This window comes from Sciurus carolinensis, chromosome 6, assembly GCF_902686445.1.
Source record: "Sciurus carolinensis chromosome 6, mSciCar1.2, whole genome shotgun sequence".
Taxonomy (NCBI): Eukaryota; Metazoa; Chordata; class Mammalia; order Rodentia; family Sciuridae; genus Sciurus; species Sciurus carolinensis.
This window is the reverse complement of record NC_062218.1, coordinates 745,558-768,567: the sequence shown is the minus strand read 5'-3', so window position 1 is coordinate 768,567 and position 23,010 is coordinate 745,558. Positions and strand designations below refer to the sequence as shown.

The window sequence follows — 23,010 nt, the reverse complement described above, 5'->3', positions numbered from 1 at the left end:
GAAGGGTCGCCAGGCCACAGCCAGCACCTCCCTCCAGAGGGACGGGGTCAGTGCCCAGAAGGCGCGAGCAGGGTGGGCGCGAGCAGGGTGGGCGCGCCCCGAGGACCCCATTGCAGGGCCGCGCAGGTCCTGGCCGGCGCCTGCCTCCTCTGGGGCCGCTTCCTTCCCCTTTGCTCCTTAGGGAGCTGCCCGAGATCCGCTCTGTGCTGGGTGGTGCTGGAGGACAGAGGCGCTGCGGGGCGGCCACGACTCCTCAGAGGCGACTCACGTGCGACTTGACTTCCACGTCGTACACCAGGCTGTCCCAGAGCCCGTGGAATTCAGCTGCGAGACACAAGCAAACAGGAGCTCAGGACAGCGAGCACACCGGCCAGTCCGCCCAGACCGAGCAGGAGCCTGAGGCCCTCCAGGCTCCTCCTGGGCAGACCAGGGTGCTGTAAGGCCAGGGCAGCGCCCACGCTTTCCTTTGAAGCCACGTTTCCTGGTTAAAGATCCAAAGCAAGTGCCAGTCAGATGGCTTTCGACAGGGACCTAGTGAAGAAGGGTGTCCCGTGCTTGACACAGTCACCGTCTCCATCTCTCCTGTGGACCTGTGCTTCAACGCACGCTCTCCCCACAGGACAGGGTGCCACTGGGAAGCCAACCCCTGGACTCCACTCCGAAGCCCACCAGCAAAACACGCAGAGAGTGGGAGGAACTCTCAGAGGGGAGACCCCAGGGGAGGGAAGAGCAGGCGGCTGGCCTGTTAGCTGCCACCCCGAGGACAAGGCAGCTCACGTGGGGAGTGCCACTTCCCCATGTGGGCCTGCCACGTCCCTCAAAGGCCACACCGAAGGCTTGGTCCTCAGCTTGGTGCTCCTGGGAGGTGGCGGGGCCTTTAGGACACGGGCCTGGGGGAGGTGTGCTGGGGAAGGGACTGTGGACCCTGGGTCTCCCGCTGTCTTCTGCAGCCAGCCATGAAGTGAGCGGCTGCCTGCCACAGGCTCCCAGCCATGGCATGCTGCCTCGCCCCAGGCCCTGCTGAGGGGCCGCCTGTCGAGGCCTGAGCTCAAACGCCCTCTGAGTGCGCTGCAGGGACGGGAAGCCGCCAGCGCCACACTCCCACGCCACAGGACACAGACCTTCCCACCGTCCACCACGCCGACCCCGACCCTGGCGACCCTGCGCCCCACCTGTACCTGCAGGCAGCACCCAGTGGCTCGCTGCGATGATGTTCTCCGTCTCCTCCTCCAGGTTCTCGCTGCTGGGGCCGTCCTCATTCAGCTGGAAGATGTGGAGCGCGACCGCGCAGGCGCTCAAGTCAATGGGCTGCATGGAGAGAGCAGGTCAGCCACAGGGTCAGCAGCCCCCGACTCCAGCCACGCGCAGCACGGCCGAGGCACACAGGCTGGGTGGAGAGGTTGTGGCTTTACTTGGCTCTGGGACACACTTGTCCCCCCTCCAGGCCCTATTTTAAAGGCAGTTCTGCTGTTTTTTATCACTGCCAAGCGCCTCGGCCCAGGGAAGCCATGATACCTTTATTTTTATGTGGTGCTGAGGATCGAACCCAGGGCGTCGTGCAAACTGGACAAGCGCTCTACCACTAAGCCACGGCCCCAGCCCAAGTTTCCTCCTGAATGTCCTCCAACGTGGAAAGGTCAAATGATTTCTCTCAGGGTTGGATGAGGTCACTGAGTCTTAGAAAAGCACCACGGAGGTGCTGGTCCTCATGAAGGGATGCGGGTGCCCAACACGCCCAGCCTGGTCACCTGGTCCGGGCAGAGCCAGGCATCTCCCCTGGGATATGACTCTGCCTCTCTGCACTCTGTCATCTGGACACCAAGTAAGACCCCCTGCAGGGTGGGGAGGAGGTCGGGCTGCCTCCAGGGACCTGGCACGTCCCTCTGCATGCAGCCACACCAAGCACCGCATGGTTGCCCCCCTGCGCAGAGCTGGCCACTGGAGGGACTGAGGCTGGCTCCTGTGAGGCTCCCGGTGCTGTTGTGAGCACTCATGAGTCTGCACTACAGGGCGACCAAGTCTTGTCCTGCCATTTGCCTGGCTGGCCCTAGCTTTAACCCGTCCCTAAGGAACCCAGGTCTGTCCTACTGGAGTGCACCGAGGGACCCAGGGGAGACCCACACCAAGGGCTCCCACCCTGGGCAATGGCCAGAGAGCTGCTGAGCTTCCAACCTCACTGAGAGCAGTACACCGCCCCCTCCCTCTATACCAGTGCATGTGGCCCAATGGGGGCCAGTTCACATTCCTGCTCGGGGACCAGGCCACGTCAGTGCGCCCCACTTGGGTGGGGACGTCTCTGGAGCTGAAGAGAGGGCAGGAGACCCAGGGGAGTGGAACACACACCCCGCTGGCCCTCGAGGGAGGGGCCATGTGCTGAAGAATAGTATCTAACAGGATACGTGTCTCAAGGGAACACCCTGGTGCCCTAGTCTAACAGAAGAGCCCTGTCACACCAAGAACCAGGAAAACAACACCATGAACGAGGAAAGGACCCAGCGAGTGAACGGACACCAACCCTGAGCTGTACCGAGGTCGCAGAGTGGCTGCAACGTGCCTGCGGTCACTATGCAGTCCTCACAGCTCGGGCCTTCTGTGCCACCAATGCTCACTACCCGGGCCTCCACGACGGGAGGATCAGTGGGCTATCTCATGTTCCAATAACCTTGTACTTCTTCCCTCTGGTCTTGAGGTTTTAGCAGTGGAGAATGGCTGTGTGCTTGGGGCTTCTCAAATGTGGCCAAGACGCCCTCAAGGCTGGTGTGAAGGAGAAGGGCAGAGGAAGACAGCCCGAGGCTGCTGGCCGACACTGGGCACATGGGGGAGGAGCGCATCTCACCACAGGGTCTGGTTTCTATCGGGCGAGCAGTGGCAGGAACATGCAGAAAGGAGAGGTGGCCTCTGTGCGTCACACAGCAGTGAGGCTCCCTGAACGACAGCGAAGACTTCCGGGGGGGTCTGCGATGCCATGGACAGTACGCTGGGCAGACTCTCCCTGACCATGGTCCAGCACCACTGCTAAGAGTCACAGGTGTCCAGTTAGACTGGCGGCCTGATTTGCCCTTGCCCTGCAGCAGAGCTCAAAGGCACTATTTCCCAGTAGAGAGCTACTCCTTTTTAAAGGGCCTAGCGCATCAGGGCGAGACAGATCCAGTGTGTCTAACCAGCCTCTGAGAGGTGGGCAGTTAAACCGCTTCAATGGCTGGCTAATAATAACACATGAGTGATGTCTGCTCAGACGGGCCTACGGAAACGCATGGTGTCAGTAAGACAAATGCCACAGGTGGACCTGTACACAGAGAGATCCCGAGACTTCCCTCGGAGAGTCCTGCTGCCCCCGCGAGACTGGGCCAGGGTGTCTACAGCGGTGCTGGAGAGCTCAGCCCTCCCCTCAGCTCTGACCACGCCACTCACACCAGTGCAGCAGGTGAGTGAGGAGACCCACATCACGTGCACAGTTCCAGTTCCACGCCCACAACAGCCGCTCTTCACGAGGCCAGTGTTGCACAGTGCTGAGCCATGCTGTTTCATCAGGGACGTGTTTCCGGTTTTTATCGGTAACAGAACTGCCCAGTGCACCCCGACTCCCACACGCAACCTTGGCAAGCTGCTGGGTGCACCAGCTGGCAAGAAGGATGCCAGGAACAGCCGCCGCAGGCAGGCCCATCTCCCCAGCCTGCAGCCTCCAAGCCTCCTGTGGTCCTGATGCGTTCACCAGCACTTACACACAGGGCCTCACCAGCAGGTCCCCCAGCCAGCAGTACGGCTTCCAGCGCCTGGATTCCCACATGCCCACTGCACCCACAGCCTCCTGACACCAGGCCACGTTGTACCCAGGGCCTGGGGCGCAAACCAATAGATAAGTGAGTGAGACACTATCAACAGCAACAGATGTTCATGATGCCAATTCCGCATTCAGCTGAAGGTTAACTGCTCATGACACCTGCACCAGTAAGTTACCTGAGGGTCTTTAGCCTTCAGCTCCGTGTCAACAATAGACACAGACTGCACATTTCTGGTCAGAAAAGGTTCATCGAACTCAGTCCACGTATAGTCACCAAACACAATGTTGTGCCTGTTGAGCAGCTTCCGGACGCTCAGCTTAATGTCTTCTTTCTTTGCAGTGCTGGGAAAACAACACCACACAGGACCTGAGCCCACAGGGCTTCTAAAATGAAGCATCTTTTCAAAAGCATGGCACACAGCGGCCATGGCTTGTTCTGGAGCAGCAAGAGGTTAATGCCTGTGGCTGAGGTGCTCACCAGCTCCCAGTTTCCCTCAGCCCACCTTGCCACCATCTGTGTCCTCTCCTCTCCTGCACTCTGGCCCCCAACCTGCCTCTGCACCTCCCTGGGCACTGCCTCACCACACTGGGGAACCCGCTGGAGGTACTGGAGGTCCCAGTGCCCTGCCCTCGGGTCCCTTGCAGTACTGGGGTCCCGAGCAGGTACTGGGGTCCCGCGCCTCGCCCGGGGTCCTGTGCAGGTACTGGGAATCCGGTCGCCCAGTTCCTGGGGTTCCACACCCCGCCCAGGGGTTCCATGCAGGTACCGGGGTCCCGCCCCCCCCCCGCCCCGAGGTCCCGCCCCCCGCCCCGAGGTCCCGTGCAGGTATTGGGGGTCCCGTGCAGGTACTGGAGGTCATGGTGTCCCATCCTGGAGTCCCGTACATACTGGGGGTCCCGCGCCCCGCCCCGGGGTCCCGTGCAGGTACCGGGGTCCCGCGCCCCGCCCCGGGGTCCCGAGCAGGTACCGGGGTCCCGCGCCCCGCCTGGCCGCGCACCTGCCGCCGCGCTGCAGCACCTCCACGTGCACGGCGGGCGCCTCGGCCACGCAGGACAGCGCCTGCTTCAGGTCGCCCACCGCCTCGTCCATGCCGCCGGCCGCTGCCCGCCCGTCCGCTTCGAATCTGCCGCGCACAGAGCGCCGCTCCCTGACCCGGAAGCGCTCGGCGGCGGCGGGGCCACTTCCGGCGGGTGCGGGCCGGGCCTCGGGCGGCCGCGCTCCCGCGGGTCCACCGCCGCCGCTGTCATGGGCAAGAAGCACAAGAAGCACAAGGCCGAGTGGCGCTCGTCCTACGAGGGTGCGCGGGGAGGGCCTGGGGGCCTGGGGGCCTGGGCGGGGAGGGGCCTGGGGGCCTGGGGGCCTGGGCGGGGAGGCTCTGGGGTCCTGGGCTGGGAGGGGCCTGGGGGCCTGGGCGGGGAGGGCTCTGGGGTCCTGGGCTGGGAGGGGCCTGGGGGCCTGGGGGCCTGGGCGGGGAGGGGCCTGGGGGCCTGGGGGCCTGGGCGGGGAGGGTGCTGGGGTTCTGGAGTCCTGGGTGGGGAGGGTGCTGGGATCCTGGGGTCCTGGAGTCCTGGGCGGGGAGGCTGCTGGGACCCTGGGTGGGGAGGGCCCTGGGGTCCTGGGCAGGGAGGGTGCTGGGGCTCTGGGGTCCTGGGTGGGGAGGGTGCTGGGACCCTGGGTGGGGAGGGCTCTGGGGTCCTGGGCTGGGAGGGGCCTGGGGGCCTGGGGGCCTGGGCGGGGAGGGGCCTGGGGCCTGGGGGCCTGGGAGGGGAGGGTGCTGGGGCTCTGGGGTCCTGGGTGGGGAGGGTGCTGGGACCCTGGGGTCCTGGGTGGGGAGGGACCTGGGATCCTGGGCAGGGAGGCTGCTGGGACCCTGGGTGGGGAGGGTCCTGGGTCCTGGGCAGGGAGGGTGCTGGGGGCCTGGGCTGGGGGGGTCACAGGATTGGGCGGAGAGAGATCCTGGGCAGAGCAGGTGGGGGGTTCAGGAGTGGGTGAAGAAGGGTCCTAGGGTTCTCAGCCAGGTGGCAGGTTTGGGCAGAGGGGCCTGGGCAGGGTCCTAGGCTCTGGGGAGAGGGCAGGGAGAAGGACCTAGGCCGGGGTGGGGCTCCAGGTTCTTGTGCCAGGGACTGGCTGGTCCCAGGCCACCTCCTGGAGCACCCTTGCTGCCTTGCCTGGGGTTCTCAGGGAGAGGTCCTCCCTGCCTACCCCTCCCTCTGGCTGGTGAGGGTATGACCTGCAGCTGCAGTAAGTGGAGGGGCTTCTGGGAAGGGAGCAGCGTCTTGTTCCTTCTGTGCAGGTTGGTGGGGTTTGGAGGGGAGGGAGGAGCACTGCCAAGCCCCTTGCCCAGGGTTCTGGCAGCTCCTTGCCCCCACCTCGGGCCGTCGCCCTCTGGGACCTGGGTGTGCTGCACAGCTGCGCTGCCGAGCACTCAGTGGCCCTTGGCCGTGTGCAGATTATGCAGATGCACCACTGGAGAAGCCTCTGAAGCTGGTGCTCAAGGTGGGCGGGAGTGAGGTGACGGAGCTCTCAGGCTCAGGCCACGACTCGAGCTACTACGAGGACCGGTCAGACCATGAGAGGGAGAGACACAGAGAGAAGAAGAAGAAGAAGAAGAAGAAGTCGGAGAAGGAGAAGCATCCGGATGACGAAGAGCGGAGGAAGCGGAAGGTGGGGGTTGTGGCTGGGCTCCGCAGTGCTGCAGGGTCACTACGGGCTCCTGGACCCGGAAGGCGTGTCCCCTGGACGGGGGCAGTGCCCTGCAGCTGACACCCTGCCTGCCTGGCAGGAGGAGAAGAAGCGGAAGCGGGAGAAGGAGCACTGTGACACAGAGGGAGAGGCCGATGACTTCGACCCCGGGAGGAAGGTGGAGGTGGAGCCGCCCCCCGACCGGCCCGTGCGCGCTTGCCGGACACAGCCAGGCAAGATGGTGGCTCTGCATCCCTCCATGCAGGGCCCTCTTGGGAGGAAGAGAGCTGTGCTGTCTTTCTGGGGCCCATGCCAGCGTGCTTGGACCTGGGGTTCCCATCCTCTTCCAGTTACTGCTTGTGGCCTTTAAAAGCCTCTTCAACCCACAAGCTAAGTATGAGTTATATGCTTTTAAAGACTTACAAAAAGAAAAGACCTACCATGTGGCCCTCACTGCCTAGGCTGTTTCTTATCTGGCCTTTACGGAGAAGTGCCAATCACGAGTCTAACGTGTTTTATCTGCCTTGTTGCTCCAAATGGAGCGGTGTTAGGTGAGCGACCCCTTGTTGGTCTCCCTCTAGAGATGGGCATGTCTGTGGAATCAGGCGGTCCCCTGGGAGAGAGGAGCCAAGGCCCCAGGTGGGCCTGGACTCCCTTCTGGTGTCTGCAGGCTGGAGGGAGAGAGGGTTGGAGGTGGTCCTCAGGGAGCTTCTGCCATGGGCTCTGCGTGCCAGGACTGCCTGGAGTCCCAGCTAATGTTCTTTCCTTGGCACCAGTTCATTCCCAGATGTCCTGCTGGAGTCAGCACCTGGGGCAGGCGTCCTGTGCTTCCCAGATGACAGGGAGACCAAGGCAGCTGGGTGTGAGACATTAGGGACATAACAGGGAGGTTAGTGCTGAGTTTTCCAGACCATTAGGAGCCTTGTGGCCTGGCTGCCCAGAGGCGAATTTTGCAGGGCTTGTGACTTGCCTGACTGGCCATCTCTCAGGGGTCTTCTTCCTTGACATTTTCCAATTTGCAGCAGCTGCAGGTGGTTAGGCATGAAGCAGCAGTCGGGTGGCCACGTGTGAAAGTTAGCATAGCTGTCGAACACTGTAGCCCAAGGCACGTCACTCCTGTTGGAGGGCCTGTACCCAGTGCAGCCCTGGTGCCACCGGGTTAGTGACGGTGCTATGTGCATGCACCCTGGTCAGTCAAGAGCATCGTGGTCAGAGCCGTAGGCACCACCGCACCCTCAGGATAACTGTGTGGCATGATTCACGCCCACGCAGCAGGTGAGGACCCAAGGTCGAACGCTGCAAGGTGGAGTAGCGACCAGGGACTCCAGGGTCAGCCTGCGTCCAGCCTTCCTTTCTGCTGTACCTTGCCTGGGCCCAGTCGTGGCCTGGAGCTGAGCTGGAAAAGGCTTGAGCGACAGATCTGTGTCCTGACGGATGTAGGGGTCTGAGGCTGGCGCTGTGGGTGCCTCTCCCACCCAGCTAAGTGATGGGAGCGGCGGAGTCCCACCGTCTCTGTGTTGCAGTTCTTGCTTGAACTTGAGATGCCGCAAGATGGAACCCAGTCTCATGTGGCTTGTCTCTGCTCTCTTTCTGGACGGACAGCCGAGACCGAGAGCACGCCCATCCAGCAGCTCCTGCAGCACTTCCTCCGCCAGCTGCAGAGGTGAGTGCCTGTCCTCGTCCGCAGCCTCAGCCCAGCCCCGCTGTGTGTTCCCCAGGCCCTTCGCGGTCCAACCCGGATGGGCCGACCACAAGGCGAGGGCAGCCAGAGGGTGGCATGGGGCAGGAACCAGAGACTTGGGGCAGGCCCTGGAGGTGGAAGTGCCATGCTCGAGATGCCCGATGCAACCTGGACGGCCGGGTTAAGAAGCAAAGTTAAACTCGGTTAATCATACCATGTGTTAGGGTCCCAAGGCTCTTTGTGTGGCTTAGAAATCTAAGTTTTAAGGTTTGCCCTCTTTAACGATGTCTTTGCTTTCAGAAAAGACCCTCATGGGTTCTTTGCTTTTCCTGTCACGGACGCAATCGCTCCTGGATATTCGATGATAATAAAACACCCAATGGACTTCGGCACAATGAAAGACAAGATTGTAGCCAATGAATACAAGTCAGTCACAGAGTTTAAGGTAAGTCGATGTTACTTTCTGGATGTAGCATAGCTCTGTGTGTGTCCTGCAAACCTGTTGCTTGCCTCAGCTCGTTGCAGCTGGATGTGTCCACAGGCAGGGTCCTGGGGGTCCACAGCCAGCAGGAAGGAAGTGGGTTGGCTGTAGGCCTTCCCTCGTTGGTCTGGAAGCTGAGCTGCATGCTGCGGGCGTTGGAGACCTCAAGTTATTGTACGGTGCAGATAGGGCTTGTCCCTGCAGGTCGTGATGTGTCTGGTGGCCTGGCCAACTGGGTGTCAGGAGAAGCGTGATTTCCTTAATTCCAGTTTTGTCCTGTGCTAACTGGATGTTTGGTTCTATTATTTGGGAATGCCTGTGTCTCCTGAACGCTGTGCTCTTCACTCCTTGTGAGTCAGAACTTGCTCCTGGCATGGGCAGGAGGAAAGCAGGTCATGCTGGTGCTGGCTGCACCTGAGGTGGTGGCTCTGGAGAGTCGCAGAGGTGGCTGGCTTGGTGACTCACCATGGCAGTGCAGGGAGGGTGGGCCGGAGGACCTTCCTGGGAGAGACCGGCAAGACCAGGGGCAGGCGTGAACCACTGCCCTCCCCAGGTCCTCCCACGTGCCCCCCACCCCCCCTCCCCCGTCCCAGCTGTGATCTATGAGTCGCTTGCTGAGTGACAGAGCCACGAGGTGGCAGCACTCCGTCACGTGTCCTCTGGCGCTGTTGGCCCAGAGGTGCACGGGCTACATGGCCTCACCTCCCTGGGGATACTGGTGTAGTGCCGGCAGCAGTTTCAGGACGACTCTGTCGAGGCACAGGTGGCATGCTTTCCACCAGCAGGGTGGCTCCAGTGCCCCTCACTGAGGGAGACAGGTGCCAAGGGATCTGAGTGACGGGAGTGCCAGCGTTTCCAGATGTTGGAGCTGCTTAGCGAGGCTTCCTGGTCTGGGGAGTCTTCCTGATAGTCCTGGGCAACCAGCTGTAGATGGCATTTCCAGTCTCTGCTTGGAGAGACCCCAGCACGAAAGAACCATGGTGCCCAGCCTCACCTTGTCCCCAGTTCCCCAGAAGAACCAGACTTGTTGCTGCAGGTCCTGACTCCCTCCAGATCCCTGCTGCAGGGAGAGGCGGGCTGGGAGAGGGAAGCTCTGCAGCTGCCCAGGGCGGTCACAGGCGGGAACCTCTCAGGCACGCACAGGCCCACGACAGATGCACAGCGTGCTGAGCCCTGAAGAAGGTCGTCTGGCTCAGAGTGGAGCGGACTGGACTCGCACTGGTCGCCCGCCCTCCCCCGGGCTCCTTGTCCATGTGGTGGTGCCTCAGCCCAACGAGCCCCTGACCCGCTGCCTCTCTCCAGGCAGACTTCAAGCTGATGTGCGACAACGCCATGACCTACAACCGGCCCGACACGGTGTACTACAAGCTGGCGAAGAAGATCCTGCACGCGGGCTTTAAGATGATGAGCAAAGTAAGGGGCCCGCACCGCGGCTGGGCCAGGCCGCCGTGGCTTCCGTGCAGCACGCACGGCGAACGACACCATCCATCTGCCTCGCCCGCCACCCTGCCCCGCGCCTCTGCTGGGCTCCCTCACCCACGCCGCGCAGCTCTGAGGGCTCCTGAGGGGGTGGGAGGCCCTGGGCTGGCGTGGACCCTGGAGTGCTGCCCATGGGCACGCACCTGGCCGGGTGCTGAACCCACGCAGGACGGGCCTTGCCCTCGGCGTGCCGAGAGGCTTCCCAGGGCTGCCCGCTGTGCCTCCCTGCCTGCGGGGGCCACGGGTTGGTCCTTGTCACCCCCTGGGCTCTGGGCCGCATCCCTTGGTGCCGAGCACGCGTCTGCTGGCGCTGGGAGCTAGCCGCGGGCCAGGTGAGGCGGGGCGCCATCCCATCCCATTGTCACGGCCCCCTGGCTGTGAGGGAGAGGTACAGTCCACGCTCTCCTTTCTGATTCTAGGAGCGGCTGTTAGCTTTGAAGCGCAGCATGTCGTTTATGCAGGACATGGATTTCTCTCAGCAGGCAGCTCTCTTGGGCAGTGAGGACGCGGCCGTTGAGGAGCCCGTTCCTGAGGCTGTGCCTGTGCAAGTAGAAACTGCCAAGAAGTCCAAAAAGCCGAGTAGAGAAGTCATCAGGTGAGGCTCCGTGGGTGGGCACCACGAGAGCAGAGAGGCCGTCGGTGGCCAGACGGAGACCATGGCAGGAGCTTTTGGAGGGAGGCAGCTGCTCCAAGCCTTCGGGTTCTGCCGGGCACTGGGCGGACGCTGCATGACCCCAGGGCCTTCCCTGCTGGCCTGGAGCTCAAGGAGGATGAGGGGCCCTGTGCGGGTGGCCGTGGCCTTGGCCTCGGCTCAGAGTCTGCAGACCCGGGTCTCAGGGCACCTCTGTGGTGTGCTGTGGTCACCCCACACACACTGTCCACAGTCCTACCATCACAGCAACGCCTGCCTCTGTGGACTCAGGAGGCAGCAGGCCAGTTGAGGCTGGCCGTCTGGCGCTGGCCCAAGTGTGCGTGGGGCCCTCTGGCCAGGCCTGCAGCACCTGCGCCAGCTGGTCATCACAGTGCCTGGCTGCCGGTGCTGCTGGTGGCGTTCCTTGGTCACTCCTGGTGTGTCCCCTTGGCAGGCCCTTTCTGATGGCCTCTGCCGTGCCTGTCCTGAGCACGGGAGGCTAAGGGGCCTGCTCTGGACACCAGCACTGATGACCCCCCCGAGCCTCCTCCATGGCCTCATAGATGCCAAGGGAACGCAGCCTTGTTGAGGGCTATGCCATGTGGGCTGCACCAGGATGGCGCCTGGCGGCCAGCCGGAGGTTGTTTTGGTCACATAGGCAGTAAGGAGGTTAATTAACGTAAGCACACTCAGGTGATGTGTCATTGGCCGTATTCAGTTTAGTCCACGCACACAGCGCTGTGCACAGGTGTTCCCGAGCGCGCCTGCTTGGGCCTGCTCGTTTTGACCTTGCCGTGATTGGGCAGCTGGCTCCTCGCCTGATCTCAACTGGCGTGGCCCCGCCCTCCGCCTCCTGGAGGGAATATAAGCGGGCAGTAGACAGATAGCAGGGAAGCAGCTAGCAGAGAGGAGAAGCAGCTAGCAGAGAGAAGAAGCAGCAGTAAATAGAAGCAGAAAGAAGAAGCAGCTAGCAGAGAGAAGAAAGATGCAGCAGATAGCAGCAGGCAGTGGCAGAAGGCAGATCATAGAGCGGGGGACTGAGAACACACCTCCAGGTCGTAGATCACAGATAGATAGCACCTAGTCCACAGGATGCAGGACGCACCTCTAAGGAGCAGCTAGCAGAACTCTAAGAAGAAATCGATCTCTGATAAGCGTAGGAGCCTGTCTTCCTCTAAAACTTCCTCTAAAGCAAAGTCTCTCTTTCTATAAGCAAAACCTATCTTTCTCTCAAAGCTTCTCTTCCTCTAAAATCAAGCAAGCTTCTTTTCTTCTGTGGGCTAGAGAATAAGCAAACAAGCAAGGAAGCAGCACAAGAATAGAAGCAGTTTATTTTCCGTCCACCTCCGATAAATACCCGCGCAATTGTTGCTGTGGGTGGCGACACAGCCTGGTGGTCAGGAAGCAGGTGGGCACTGCAGGCTGTCTGGAGGTCCTCCAGGGGACACTCCCCTTGGTGCCGTTGGTCTCAGGGAGGCTGAGCATGGAGGCTGGCCAGTGCAGTCCCCGCAGCAGCTTGTGAGAGTCCCAGTGAGCCGTGGCCCTCCACTGTCTCCTCCCCAAGGCACATCTGGCCTGTGACCTTGTGGCTCTGCTTTGAGAGTGACGGGGCCACACATCTGTGCTGCGTGCCTCCCGCAGTGGCCTGGGTCACAGGTGGAGAGGACGGGAGGGTGCGTTTCCGCATGCAGGCACACTGCAGTGCCTCTGCCGACCCCCTGCGGGGCACCAGTGGCCTCACAGGCACCTGGCCTCAGACCTGCAGAAAGTCTCGGAATGTCCAGATCCCAGGCCTCGTGCAGACGCTCACTGGCACGGGCAGCTGTCGCAGGCCATGCCTAAAAGTCAGCCCTGCACTGTGGCTCTCCATCCTTCCCGAGCTGGGTGTCCAGGTGCTGTGTGGCAGTGACTGGGCGGGACACCCTCACGCAGGACCTGCCCCTGCTGCAAGTGTCCCTTAGCTGTTTGGACCCTTGCTGGCACAGGGCAGGGCCCTTGCACCTGCTTCCACCTTCTGCAGGGGGCAGGCCGCTCTGCATGCTGCGCCACGCCTCGTGGCCGCATGGCCGCACACCCTCCACAGGAGCCCGGCCACACTGCACTGGGCCCCGACCTGCTGGCCACAGCACCCAGGTCTGCCCCCGCGCAGCACTCACCCCCTGGGCTGGTGTGGCTCCCAGGCGCCTTGGAGGAGAACGCTGTCATTTCTGTCCCTCCCTCCTTGGGGTTTCGGGAGCTCTCCTTCAGCCGGACTGGGAGCAGGGGCCCCACCTGCTGGCCTGCACCTGCCACTACTGCTTTGGGTAGACCGGGAGGCACGCCTGGGCGCAGGACTGACGCCTGGTGTCCCTGCCTCGCAGCTGCGTGTTCGAGCCTGAAGGGAATGCCTGCAGCCTGACGGACAGCACCGCAGAGGAGCACGTGCTGGCCCTGGTGGAGCACGCGGCCGACGAGGCCCGGGACAGGATCAGCCGGCTCCTCCCGGGCGGCAAGGTAGCGCCCAGGGCCCCCCACCTGGCCACTCGGCCCAGGCACAGCCCGCAGAATCTGGAGGTTTCCGCTGGGGCCCTGTGGGGCCCGACTCCGGGGTCGCAGCCCTGCCTTCGCCCTGGGGAGGGTCCAGGTTGGGCCAAGCCAGCTCCTTGGCCCTGCTGGCTGTGTCTGCTTGGGCCAGTAACCAGCACGCACCCTCACTGCCTGGTGCCCGGCGGTACTCCTTGTCTGCCTGTGAGCTGGCCCTGCACGTGCACGGGCTGGAGCAGGAGCCGCTCCCGAGCCCCGTGACCCCAGTGGGAGCGTGCGGTGCCACGCCCCTGCTCTGCCCACCTGCGCCCAGGTCTGCCACGCCTCGCCTGGTCTTTGTGAAGACCTGCCACTGGTTGCCATAGCAAGTCCCAGACGCACACAGGTCGTATGTGAGGAGGTTAAGCACACGGGTGCAGCGCACACCTGAGACTCGGTGACTGAGAAACTGGGGCAGGATGGCCAGTCAAGGCCAGCCTGAGAACTTAGAGATCCTCAGCAACTTAGCAAGACCCTGTCTCAGTGTGAAAAGCAACAGGCTGGGATGTAGCTCAGTCCTCGAGCGCCCCTGGGTTCAGCCCCCAGCACCAAAAAAGACAGAAACAGGAGGTGATATGGTCACACCTGTGGCGGCTCGGGGACCTCAAGAGTCAGGGTTGCCCATGTGGCCAGACTCAGTCCTGTTGGCCAGGCAGGTTTGCGTGCATGTGGGGCACCAGGTGCTGGGTGAAGCCTCCGGCAGAGTGGAGACACGTGGCCATGGGGCTCCTGATAGATCTGCATGCCCCCGCGTTGGCCTCTACTCAGCCACTCCCTTGACTGAAACCTCCGAGTCCACCCCACACAGAGGCCGCTTCCCTCTGACCACATGGTGAAGCCAGCTCCTGCTGTCCTCAACAGAGCCCTCGGTTAGGACCCTGTTGTGCCTGCTCTCCACCCCCTGCCTGCCCCACACCAGCACCCAGCGCTACCTCTTGGGTCTTCTGGGTGACCCTCGACGGGGTTGGATGCTCAGTGGTGGGTTCTAATGGAGCTGTGTGCCCTCTGGCCTCGAGGTAGCCCAGGCCCTCCAGATGGGGGCCTTGCCAACAAGCTGGCTTGGCCCCGCTTAGTTCAGACCTATGAACGTTAACATCTGCTCAGAGCAAAGGTGTCTGTTTCAGGAGGGCCGCTTCTGAAGGGCCCGGGAAGCTCTGCATGGCCGTGAGTGCTTTGCCCCAGGGACCTGTGGAGGGCACCTCTGGCCCTGGCTCCTGGAGGAGCTGGTCGCTGCGACTGGGGTTCACCCAGGCCAAGCCCACCTGGGCTCTGTTGTGGGGTGCCGTCCCAGGGCACGCTCAGGTGCTGCTTCCTTGCAGATGGGCTACCTGAAGAAGCTTGGAGACGGGAGCCTGCTCTACAGCGTGGTGAATGCAGCTGAGCCAGATGCCGATGGTGGGTGTCTCACCCAGGGTCTAACCTCTGCCCCTTGACCCCTGTGCAGGCTCAGTGATACAAAGCCCATGTCGCTGGGTCACATGTCCCTGCTGAAGGGACGGCACAGCTGCCCGGCTTTTCGCCCCACACACACCCTGGGCACCACACGTGCAGGAGGGCCAGTCGGACCTGCGGTGGGGACTCTGGGTGGTGGCAGCCTGCTGGAGGCTGTCTCCGGCAGTGTCACCAGGGCTTGCCTGCCCAGCTTCAGCAGAGAAGCGCAGGGCTGGTCATGGCAGGGTGGGAGGACTGGGCCCCGCCTGTAGGCGCACTGGCCCCAGAAAGCAGAAAGTGAGCCTCTGCCCCCACCTGGCTCACTGGGCAGGGACACCCACTGCTCGTGGGGAGACTGGCATGTGGCACGCCGGCCCAGCTGCCCATGGCCTGCCAGCTGCCCATGCCCTGGCGGCACTGCGGTTGGCCAGTGTTCCCCTGCGTGTGCAGGAGTCGCCTCGATCCGAGTGAACAGCTTAGCCAAGTGAACGCAGTGTCCTCTAGGAACAGGTGAGGCGGTCAGTACTCAGGTCAGACCGCCCCAGGACAGGTTGCTATGGGAAATGCAGGGATTTGTGCGGAGCCGCGGCGTGGCGTGAGTGAGGTGACCCAGCAGACGTGCCGCTGGCAGCGAGCAGTGGCGGGTTGTCGGCAGGTGGGCGAGGCCCTGCCTGGGCACAGGAACGTCCAAAGCCCAAGGGGCCCAAGACGCCGATGGCGTTGCCTGGGGGTGGCTGGAGAGGCGGACCCGAGACGCAGCTGAGAACCCGGGGCCACTGTGAGCCCTCTCACCGCGGCCACAGGTTCTGGGCACTTGCCCACAGGTCTCGTCTTCCCGCAGAAGAGGAGACGCACCCTGTGGACCTGAGCTCGCTCTCCAGCAAGCTGCTCCCGGGCTTCACGACGCTGGGCTTCAAGGACGAAAGAAGAAGCAAAGGTGCGCAGCCGGCTGCCTGTTCTCGCCGGGTGAGGTCGGCGTCCCTGTTTAGGTGCACGGGTGTTTCAGCAGTGTGCGGCGAGCTCCGTGGTCTGCAGCCGCAGGTGTGGGGTTTCCTAGTGTTTCTGCCCCGTGGTTTTTCAGAAGCGGCCTTTCTGGGGTCAGGGTACGTCCCTGTCTGCCTCCCACTCCTGGGGCCTGTGCTGTCTGCAGGGCCCTGGGCTCAGCCCGGTCTCCCCAGGGAGAACTCCCACCCGCAGCCCCACGGTGTCCCCTTGCCCTCACGGTGGCCTTCTGCAGTGCCCTTGTCCAGCTCCACGTCCAGGCCCCCTGTGCTTGGGCCCTGGGCGCTGGCTGTGCTGAGCAGCTGCCGCCTGCCCCCGCCCCGCACAGCAGACGTTGCTCGTGCCTCCTTCAGTGCAGTCCTCAGCTGCAGGGACTTCCCGTGTCCAGGGCTGTTCTGATGGCCACATGGCGGGAAGGGGCTGGCGTCTGGGCAGAGACCTCGTGGGGGTGAGCCGGCCCAGGGAGGCTCACGCGGGCCTGGGGACGGTTGCCACCAGGAGACCCCGAGGTGCCGCGGGCTGGCTCTGATGCCACTGCTGTCCCCTCTGCAGTCACGTTCCTCTCCAGTGCCAGCACCGCGCTCTCCATGCAGAATAACTCTGTATTTGGCGACTTAAAGTCGGATGAGACGGAGCTGCTGTACTCGGCCTATGGGGATGAGACGGGTGTGCAGTGTGCACTGAGGTAGGCGTGGCGGGCTCCCCTTACCCTCAGCAGTGCCCCAGCCCTCCGCAGACCATCCCAGAGAGGACCTGTTCTGACGGGGAGGGGGACCCGGCTGGCTGGGTGGGGACCACTTGCTTGGGACCCTGCCTCACTGCTGCATGGCCACTCTGGCAGCTGGAGGCCAGGGCTGGAGGTTGAGGCCTGAGGTCTAGAAGCCGGTCTCGTCCCAGTGTCCTCTGCACACCTGTGTCCTGGTCTCCGTGTAGGACGCCAGCCGTCTGGGTCAGCCCCCTGACCTGCTTCACCTTCAGCACCTCACCGGAGGCCCTCCTCAACAGTTGTGGTCCGAGGTGCCAGGCAGGCCTCGACTGAGGAGCCCAGGCAGAGACGGGCAGAGCGCAACCGAAGCCACCGGGCTTCTGTGCAGCTTCCTCGGGTCTGTGTTCTCTGTGGCCAGACGTGAGCGTTCACCCCAGTGGGACCTCAGCAACGTTCACGGCCTCCAGGAAGCGGGCCGTTTAGCATTGGGGAGGCTGATGGACACTGAACCTGGCCTTATGGCCGGAAAAGAAGTGACCCTGAAAACGGGCAAGGGGAAGGGCTGCTCCCTGTGCCGGGCAGGAGGCCCCAGCTCCTCCTGTGCCCAGATTCTGCCAGGGACGCCGTGCCTGCCAACTGTGTGGCGTGTCCCCGAGGGTCTGCCCAGCTGTCCCAGGACATGACCCGACTGCCTCAGGGAGAGCTGGCCCCGCTCCACCTGACTCCAAGCGAGCCGCCCCAGAGGGTGCAGGACATGGCTGCAGGGTTGCCCCATGGTGGCCTGACCCGGAGGCCTGTCCTCCTCAGGTCCTTGTCCTGCTGTTCTCGTGGAGGCTGTCTTCTGGTGGAGGGCCCGTGTTGAGGGGAGGCCTACTTCTGGATGGAGCCCTGTCCCTGTCCTTGCTCCCTGTGTGCTGGTTGGCTCGGGCAGACAGCCCTCCTCTGGTCTCTGGGACGGCCCTGGGGTCTGTGTTGCTGTTGTCTTTTCCTGGCCTCTGGCTGTGGCCTGCTGCCCACCTCTTAAATCTTGTCTTTTCAAGCTGGTGCACTCCTTACGACCCAGACTTCAGCCTGGCAGCAGTTGGTGACCGAGCGTGGCCACAGGCTGTGTCCCGTGCCCCTCTGGCTGGCTTTGCTCTTACCCCAACCTGTGTGCGTGGGCCTCCTCCAGGCTGAGCTGCCTGTGGCTGTTCCCATGGCTTCCACTCCCCCGCTTGGTCTGCCCCTGGTGTCTTTCAGCCACTTCGAGAATCCAGTGGACACCGTCAGGTGCTCCCGTGTCGCGGCCCCGTGGACAGCCCTGGAGGACGGTCAGCTCTGGGGGCGCTTGGGGCCTTTCCCCCAGGTGTCACCCAGCCCTTCAGCCTGCAGGAGTTCGTGAAGGATGCTGGGAGCTACAGCAGGAGGATGGTGGACGACCTTCTGGACCAGATCACCGGCGGAGACCACTCGAGGGTACTCTTCCAGCTGAAGCAGGTGGGCTGCGCCCTGCCTGCTGGTCCGGGGGCGACAGTGTGCTCTGGCCTGGGAGGGCTCCCCCGAGGACACAGGCTCCTGGCCCTGCCCTGGAGCGCCCTGCGCTGCTCTCACAGCACGGGCGCCCCGCAGCCGGCGTCCGTCTCGCCCTGGCCTTGTCTCTGACACCCGCCGGGCCTCCTGGGCTGCGTAGGGTTTTGTTCGCTGAGTGTTTTTCTCCAGCTTGGGGTCTGCGGGCGGCAGCTCCTGGAGCTTGCCCAGCTGCCCGGGCCAGGGCTCCCGTGCCTTGTAAAGTAGGAGGACGGGTACAGCGGGCATCTCCCGGCCGGCCCCTCTGGCTGCAGGCTGCCTGGTGCCGCCCACCATCTGCTTCTCCTGCGGGCCTGCCGCGCCAGCCGGTGCCTGTGTGTTGGACGCTGCCTGCTCCCTGGCGCTTCCCGCTGGTGCCTCTGGCCCTTCTCCTGGGGTCGTGGCCCGACTCGGATGCCTGGGGTTAGCTCTGCTGCTGCTCACACTTCCTTCCCTCTGGGTTTTTGTGTGGGTGTGTTGTCGGTTTTGCTCTGACTACTTTCTGTTGCTATGGCTTCAAGTTCAAGTTCACCAAACCTTTCTGGTTGCCCAGCCTGCGAGGCTTCCGAGGTTGGGTGGTCTCGTGGTCTCGTGGACTCCAGCCAGTTCTCCTTCCCGTCTCGCTCTCTCGCTGTGCCTGTGATGCACCACAAGCTCCTGGAGGAGGGCCATCAGCCACCACAGCAGTGCTGGCTGGACACAGGATGCCCATAGTCTGGGCGACTAGCCACACGTGGCTGCCCGGAGGTGTGCCTGCGGCTAGTCTGGGTGTAGCTGTGGCCTGTCTCAGCCGCACTCTAGAACCCAGAGAGGGTCGCAAGAGGGTACGGAAGATTCTACGTGGACCCTCGTTTGGGGGCCGGGGATGGAACCCAGGAACTGCTAGGCAAGCACGTGACCACTAACCACTCCAGTCCTCATGGGTCATTTCACGTGGAGCTCACGTTAGGATAAAAGTGTTTTCCACACATTCTGAGAGTGACGTGGCTGCGAGACGTCCTGGCAGTGGGTGGTGCTGGCCCCCATCCTGTCCCCAGAGCCGGTGGCTTCTGCCGCCTTCCTGGGGAGTGCTGGCTCTCCTCTTGGCAGAACGTCAGGCGGGGAGCTTGGTCAGTCGGGCATGCAGTGGCACTGCTCAGCTGCTCTGGTGGCGTGGGTGGCGTTGGGATGTGCCTGCACCCTGGACTCCAAGGGCATCTGGGCCCTGGCCCCAAGGAGGGCTTCCTGGGCCTGCCGGGTCACCTGCCATGCAGGTCCTGCGGACTCCATCAGCCCTGCGTCCTGCCTGGTCACAGTCCTCGGGCTGCGGGTCCCTCTGGTGGGAGACCAGCCCCTTAGCAGGTGGCACTGCTGCAGGTGGGCGCCCAGCAGGGAGGGCGTTGCTTCTGAGACCCCCAAAACCAAAAGAACAGGACCGACCCTCAGGAGCGTTTGTGACAGGCGTGGACACACACTCTGAATGACTGTGTCTGAAGAACGTGTGCAAGACCAGGAGGATCTCAAGGGAACCTCCTGCACAAGCACTGGACAGCGGACGGGGACGCACAGGCCCGGCCCTGCCCCTCCCATGCGCATACCCACTGGCACCCGGTGTCTCGGGCAGACCGCCCAGCCTGCGTGGCTGCTTGTCCCTGGCTGGTTTTAAGTGTCCTTGGCTGCAGGCTCAGCCTTGGGACCTCTGCTCCGCGTCACCCACCCTGCAGGCACCCCCCCCAGCACCAGCACCGGGCTCGGCGGGCAGGGGTGCAGGGGCCGCAGGGGCCGCCTCCGCCGCCAGCTGAGCCCTGCGAGACCCCGGCTCGCACAGGATGGCTTGAGGCTGGTGGTCGGAGCTCCAGGGCAGTGCGGCCCTCGCTGTGTGGACGGCAGCCTTGGAAAAACCTGTGTCCGCTTCTTCCTTTGCAGAGGAGAAACGCTCCCCCAAGACCCCCGGACGAAGTGAAGGTGGGTTTCTCGAGCGCATGGGAGCTGATGGGGTTCGTGTGGCGGTGCTGGCGTGGCCCCCGGGCCCGCAGGACAGCACCGGCCACTCTCGGCAGGTCCTCTCTGAGGACGGTCTGGGCGCACTGGTGGCTCCAGGGGAGACTGAGGCCAGGCGCACCTTCCAGGTCCAGCACCCAGGGTTTCTGAGCAGACTGCTGCGTCTAGAGCGGGCGAGGCTCCCTGGTGCCTCTGCAGCTCTCCAGGGGCTGGTGCCGTGGGCCCTCGCTGCAGAGCCTGCCACGGCCAGCCGGACCCCAGCGGAGGCTCGCACCGCAGGCTGAAGGCTGTGGGTTGGGCCTGGGGTCCCCTTGGCCTGGGTGTGAGGGCAGCAGCTGGGCAGCAGGGGCCGGCTGTACACTGGCTGGCACGGGCTCTCCCCAGGGGCCGGCTGTGCGCTGGCTGGCACGGGCTCTCCCCAGGGGCCGGCTGTGCCCTGGCTGGCACGGGCTCTCCCCAGGAGCCCTTGGCTGGGGGCGGCCACAGGACCCGGGATGCGCCCCAGCCTGCTTCTGGTCCCTGGAAGGTGGGTCGCTGGCTCTGAGTGGTGGCGGTCATTGGGCCGTCTGGCGGTTGTCCCTGGGCGTGGACTTGTGTGTCCCCTGTGTGCTGCAGCCCAGAGTTCCTCCACTGCAGCTCCAGAGCCAGACTGTCCCTTGGCATCCCAGAAGGGGCATGACCATGCTGACCTTGGCCCTGGCGTGCAGGGTGCCTCAGGTGAGCGTGGGCCTCCCCTCCACAGGCGGGGGACCCCCTGGGGGACAGCAGCTCTGTCTTGGACTTCATGTCGGTGAAGTCGTACTCTGAGGCCTCTCTGGACGTGTCCGTGCTCAGCTCTCTGGGTGAGTTGTGCTGGGCATGTCCCAGGGGCCTCTTGGTGGCCGCCCCTGTGGTACAGAGGCAGGATGGGGCCCGGGCGCCCTGCCCCCAGGGGCACTCTGGTTGGCAGCAGCACAGCCGGGTCTGCCAGGGGGCCTGGGTCAGTGCTGAGGATGGGCCCTGAGCTGTGGAGTCCACTGCGGCTCCAGGGCCACGTCAGGCCTGCGCTGGACGGAGACCCCACTGGTGTCCACTGTGGCCCTGGGCTGATGCTCCCACGCCCTGGTGTCAGGGGGCCGCATGGGCGGCCAGTGGGGCTCTCCTGAGCCCCTCGGGCAGCTCCTCTGGCTCCTGGGGAGGGCGGCTTCTGCCACTGGCCCCGAGGTTGGCCTGGCTGGTGCTGCGGAGTGTGGGCCCTGCTGTCCTGGCACTGCCCTGGACTCCCCTGGCCTGCCTGGACCTTGGGTGCCACCTCTGGCTGCAGTGGGAACTATGGGCACGCTGAGGCTGTCCCTGCCTCCCGGGACCCTATCCCCACGCCTGCCGGAGCGGCTGCTTTCCCTCGCAGCCCGGGTGGGCAGGTCCAGGCGTCCTCCTGCGTCTGGGGTCCCACAGAGGCTCACGGGCACACAGCTTCCTGTGGCCTGCGTGTCAGAGGCGCCAGTGCCGCCCGCTTGCAGCACGTGTCTCCTCGGGCAGAGGAGGCCCCTTCAGGCCTGGCCACGGGACGCAGGCCGTCTCAGACCTGCATGGGGTCCTGGTGCGCCCTGCAGTGGGCCCGGGCTTTCTTCCCTGGCCAGTGGTGCCCTCTCCAGCCCCGGTGTGCCTGCTGACCTTTCTGTGGTCCACGCAGCAGCCCAGCACTCCTGTCCTTGGTGTGGGCCATGTGCCTGGCCCACAGGGAGCTGGGCAGTGTCCTCTGCTGGATGCCCTGTGGGGAGCTGCCCGGCCTCTGCAGCCTGACCGCGTCCTGCTCCTGTGGGCCAACTGCGGCCCAGCTGAGCAAGGGCGTCCCGCCGTCCCACACTCAGGGAAGGTGCAGAAGGAGCTGGAGCGTGATGGCAGCCACCTGACCCTGGACGAGGCGGCAAAGCTGCTGCAGGACCTGCAGGAGGCGCAGGCGGAGCGGGGCGGCTCCCGGCCCTCCTCCAACCTCAGCTCCCTGTCCAACGCCTCCGAGAGGGAGCCGCACCCCCCAGGTAGGTGGCCAGCCCTGTGGATGCTCCTCCCGTGCAGAGCTGAGAGGGGTGCACGGCACTGCCGGGCGGGTGCGGCTGGTCCCTGTGTCCTCCACCATTGGCCACGGTGCTGTTCCTGTGGACCCAGGTCGCCCTTCTGTTGGGCGGACCCTGGCGCCCTCTGGGTGGGGTGTCCTTGCAGAGGACGTGGCTGGCGCGGGCACGTCTGTCTCCTCTGACACTCAGGCCTCACTGTGCTGGGCCAGCCTCCCCCGTGGGCAGCACCCCACCCATGCTGCTCCTCTTGGCTCCCGCGTGATGCTGAGCGTCTGTGGGCAGAGAGCGTGTCGGCCTCCCAGGGCTGACTGAGGAACAGCAGCACGTCCAGTCCCGTCCACCTCGCGATCAGGCTGCCAGCGGCGCCATGCCCAGGAGCCAGCAGGCAGACGGCAGTCCTGCAGCAGGCGGGCTCCCTTGGCATGTGGACCCTGTGCTCTCACCCCTGCAGGCAGTCCCCACCTCAGCGTCGGGGAGCCGCCGGACGCGGCGCACGACCCTTACGAGTTCCTGCAGTCTCCGGAGCCCGCGGCGTCCGTGAAGAACTAGCTGCCGGCGGCCCCAGGGTCTGGCTCCGTGCCATCTGCATCTGCATTCCTGCCGTGAGACAGGCGTCGATCTCGTCCCCTTCACGTGCAGGGGTGGCTGGGGCAGGACGCCCCTCTGTGCCATCAGTCGGTTGGCAGAGCCCCGGCAGCACCTGGCGCGGCCCTGAGGGTCCCGAGTGGCCACGGGCACCGGGGTTTGCAGCGGGTGCTGAGCTGAGGGGCCTGCCCCACCTGCACGCCTGGCGAGCCCACCCCTGCACCCCGAGGGCCGTGCAGGGTCGCCAGGCGAGGCAGCTGGACCCCGCCGTGTGATATCTGGACCTGAGCAGTGCAGCCCGGGGGAGGGCGAGCTGTCCGGGGGCAGGAAGGTCAGCCAGGGGATGTCCGGAATGGGCCTTTCCTGGAGGCTATTCGATTGCAGAGTGCTGCATACAAACCCAATAAAG

At 64.1% G+C, this 23,010-nt stretch overlaps 2 protein-coding genes across 4 annotated transcripts in view; one reads left to right on the top strand and one right to left on the bottom strand.

The window, feature by feature from the left end:
* The window catches only part of Trip13 (thyroid hormone receptor interactor 13), a 14,448-nt gene extending 9,511 nt beyond the window's left edge, over window positions 1-4,937 (bottom strand). The window contains exons 1-4 of the mRNA XM_047555578.1: window positions 4,780-4,937; window positions 3,958-4,123; window positions 1,179-1,308; window positions 269-324 (exon numbers count right to left, since the gene is read on the bottom strand). Of these exons, the coding sequence (XP_047411534.1) occupies window positions 269-324; window positions 1,179-1,308; window positions 3,958-4,123; window positions 4,780-4,871 (444 nt within the window). The 5' untranslated portion in view covers window positions 4,872-4,937. The remainder of the gene's footprint in view (window positions 1-268; window positions 325-1,178; window positions 1,309-3,957; window positions 4,124-4,779) is intronic.
* On the top strand, window positions 4,921-23,010 carry Brd9 (bromodomain containing 9). 3 transcript variants are annotated; one of them, XM_047555575.1, is made up of 16 exons: window positions 4,921-5,079; window positions 6,232-6,446; window positions 6,565-6,697; window positions 8,067-8,127; window positions 8,446-8,590; window positions 9,929-10,039; window positions 10,525-10,700; window positions 13,097-13,229; window positions 14,618-14,693; window positions 15,571-15,666; window positions 16,284-16,416; window positions 17,802-17,913; window positions 19,888-19,926; window positions 20,705-20,804; window positions 21,813-21,980; window positions 22,468-23,010. In XM_047555575.1, exons 1-16 carry the CDS (start codon window positions 5,028-5,030, stop codon window positions 22,563-22,565), a joined length of 1,848 nt encoding a protein of 615 aa, XP_047411531.1. In that variant the 5' UTR covers window positions 4,921-5,027; the 3' UTR covers window positions 22,566-23,010. The 3 variants fall into 3 exon arrangements, with proteins under 3 accessions (XP_047411531.1, XP_047411533.1, XP_047411532.1); XM_047555577.1 differs by having other exon boundaries at window positions 10,588-10,700; window positions 22,468-23,008; XM_047555576.1 differs by having other exon boundaries at window positions 10,585-10,700; window positions 22,468-23,008.

Bases quoted from the DNA above. Each gene is read 5' to 3' on its own strand.
- Brd9 (XM_047555575.1), top strand. From the start codon at position 5,028: ATGGGCAAGAAGCACAAGAAGCACAAGGCCGAGTGGCGCTCGTCCTAC. The intron at 8,591-9,928 runs GTAAGTCGATGT...GCCTCTCTCCAG, and splicing joins AGTCAGTCACAGAGTTTAAG to GCAGACTTCAAGCTGATGTG. The intron at 17,914-19,887 runs GTGGGCTGCGCC...CTTCCTTTGCAG, and splicing joins TACTCTTCCAGCTGAAGCAG to AGGAGAAACGCTCCCCCAAG.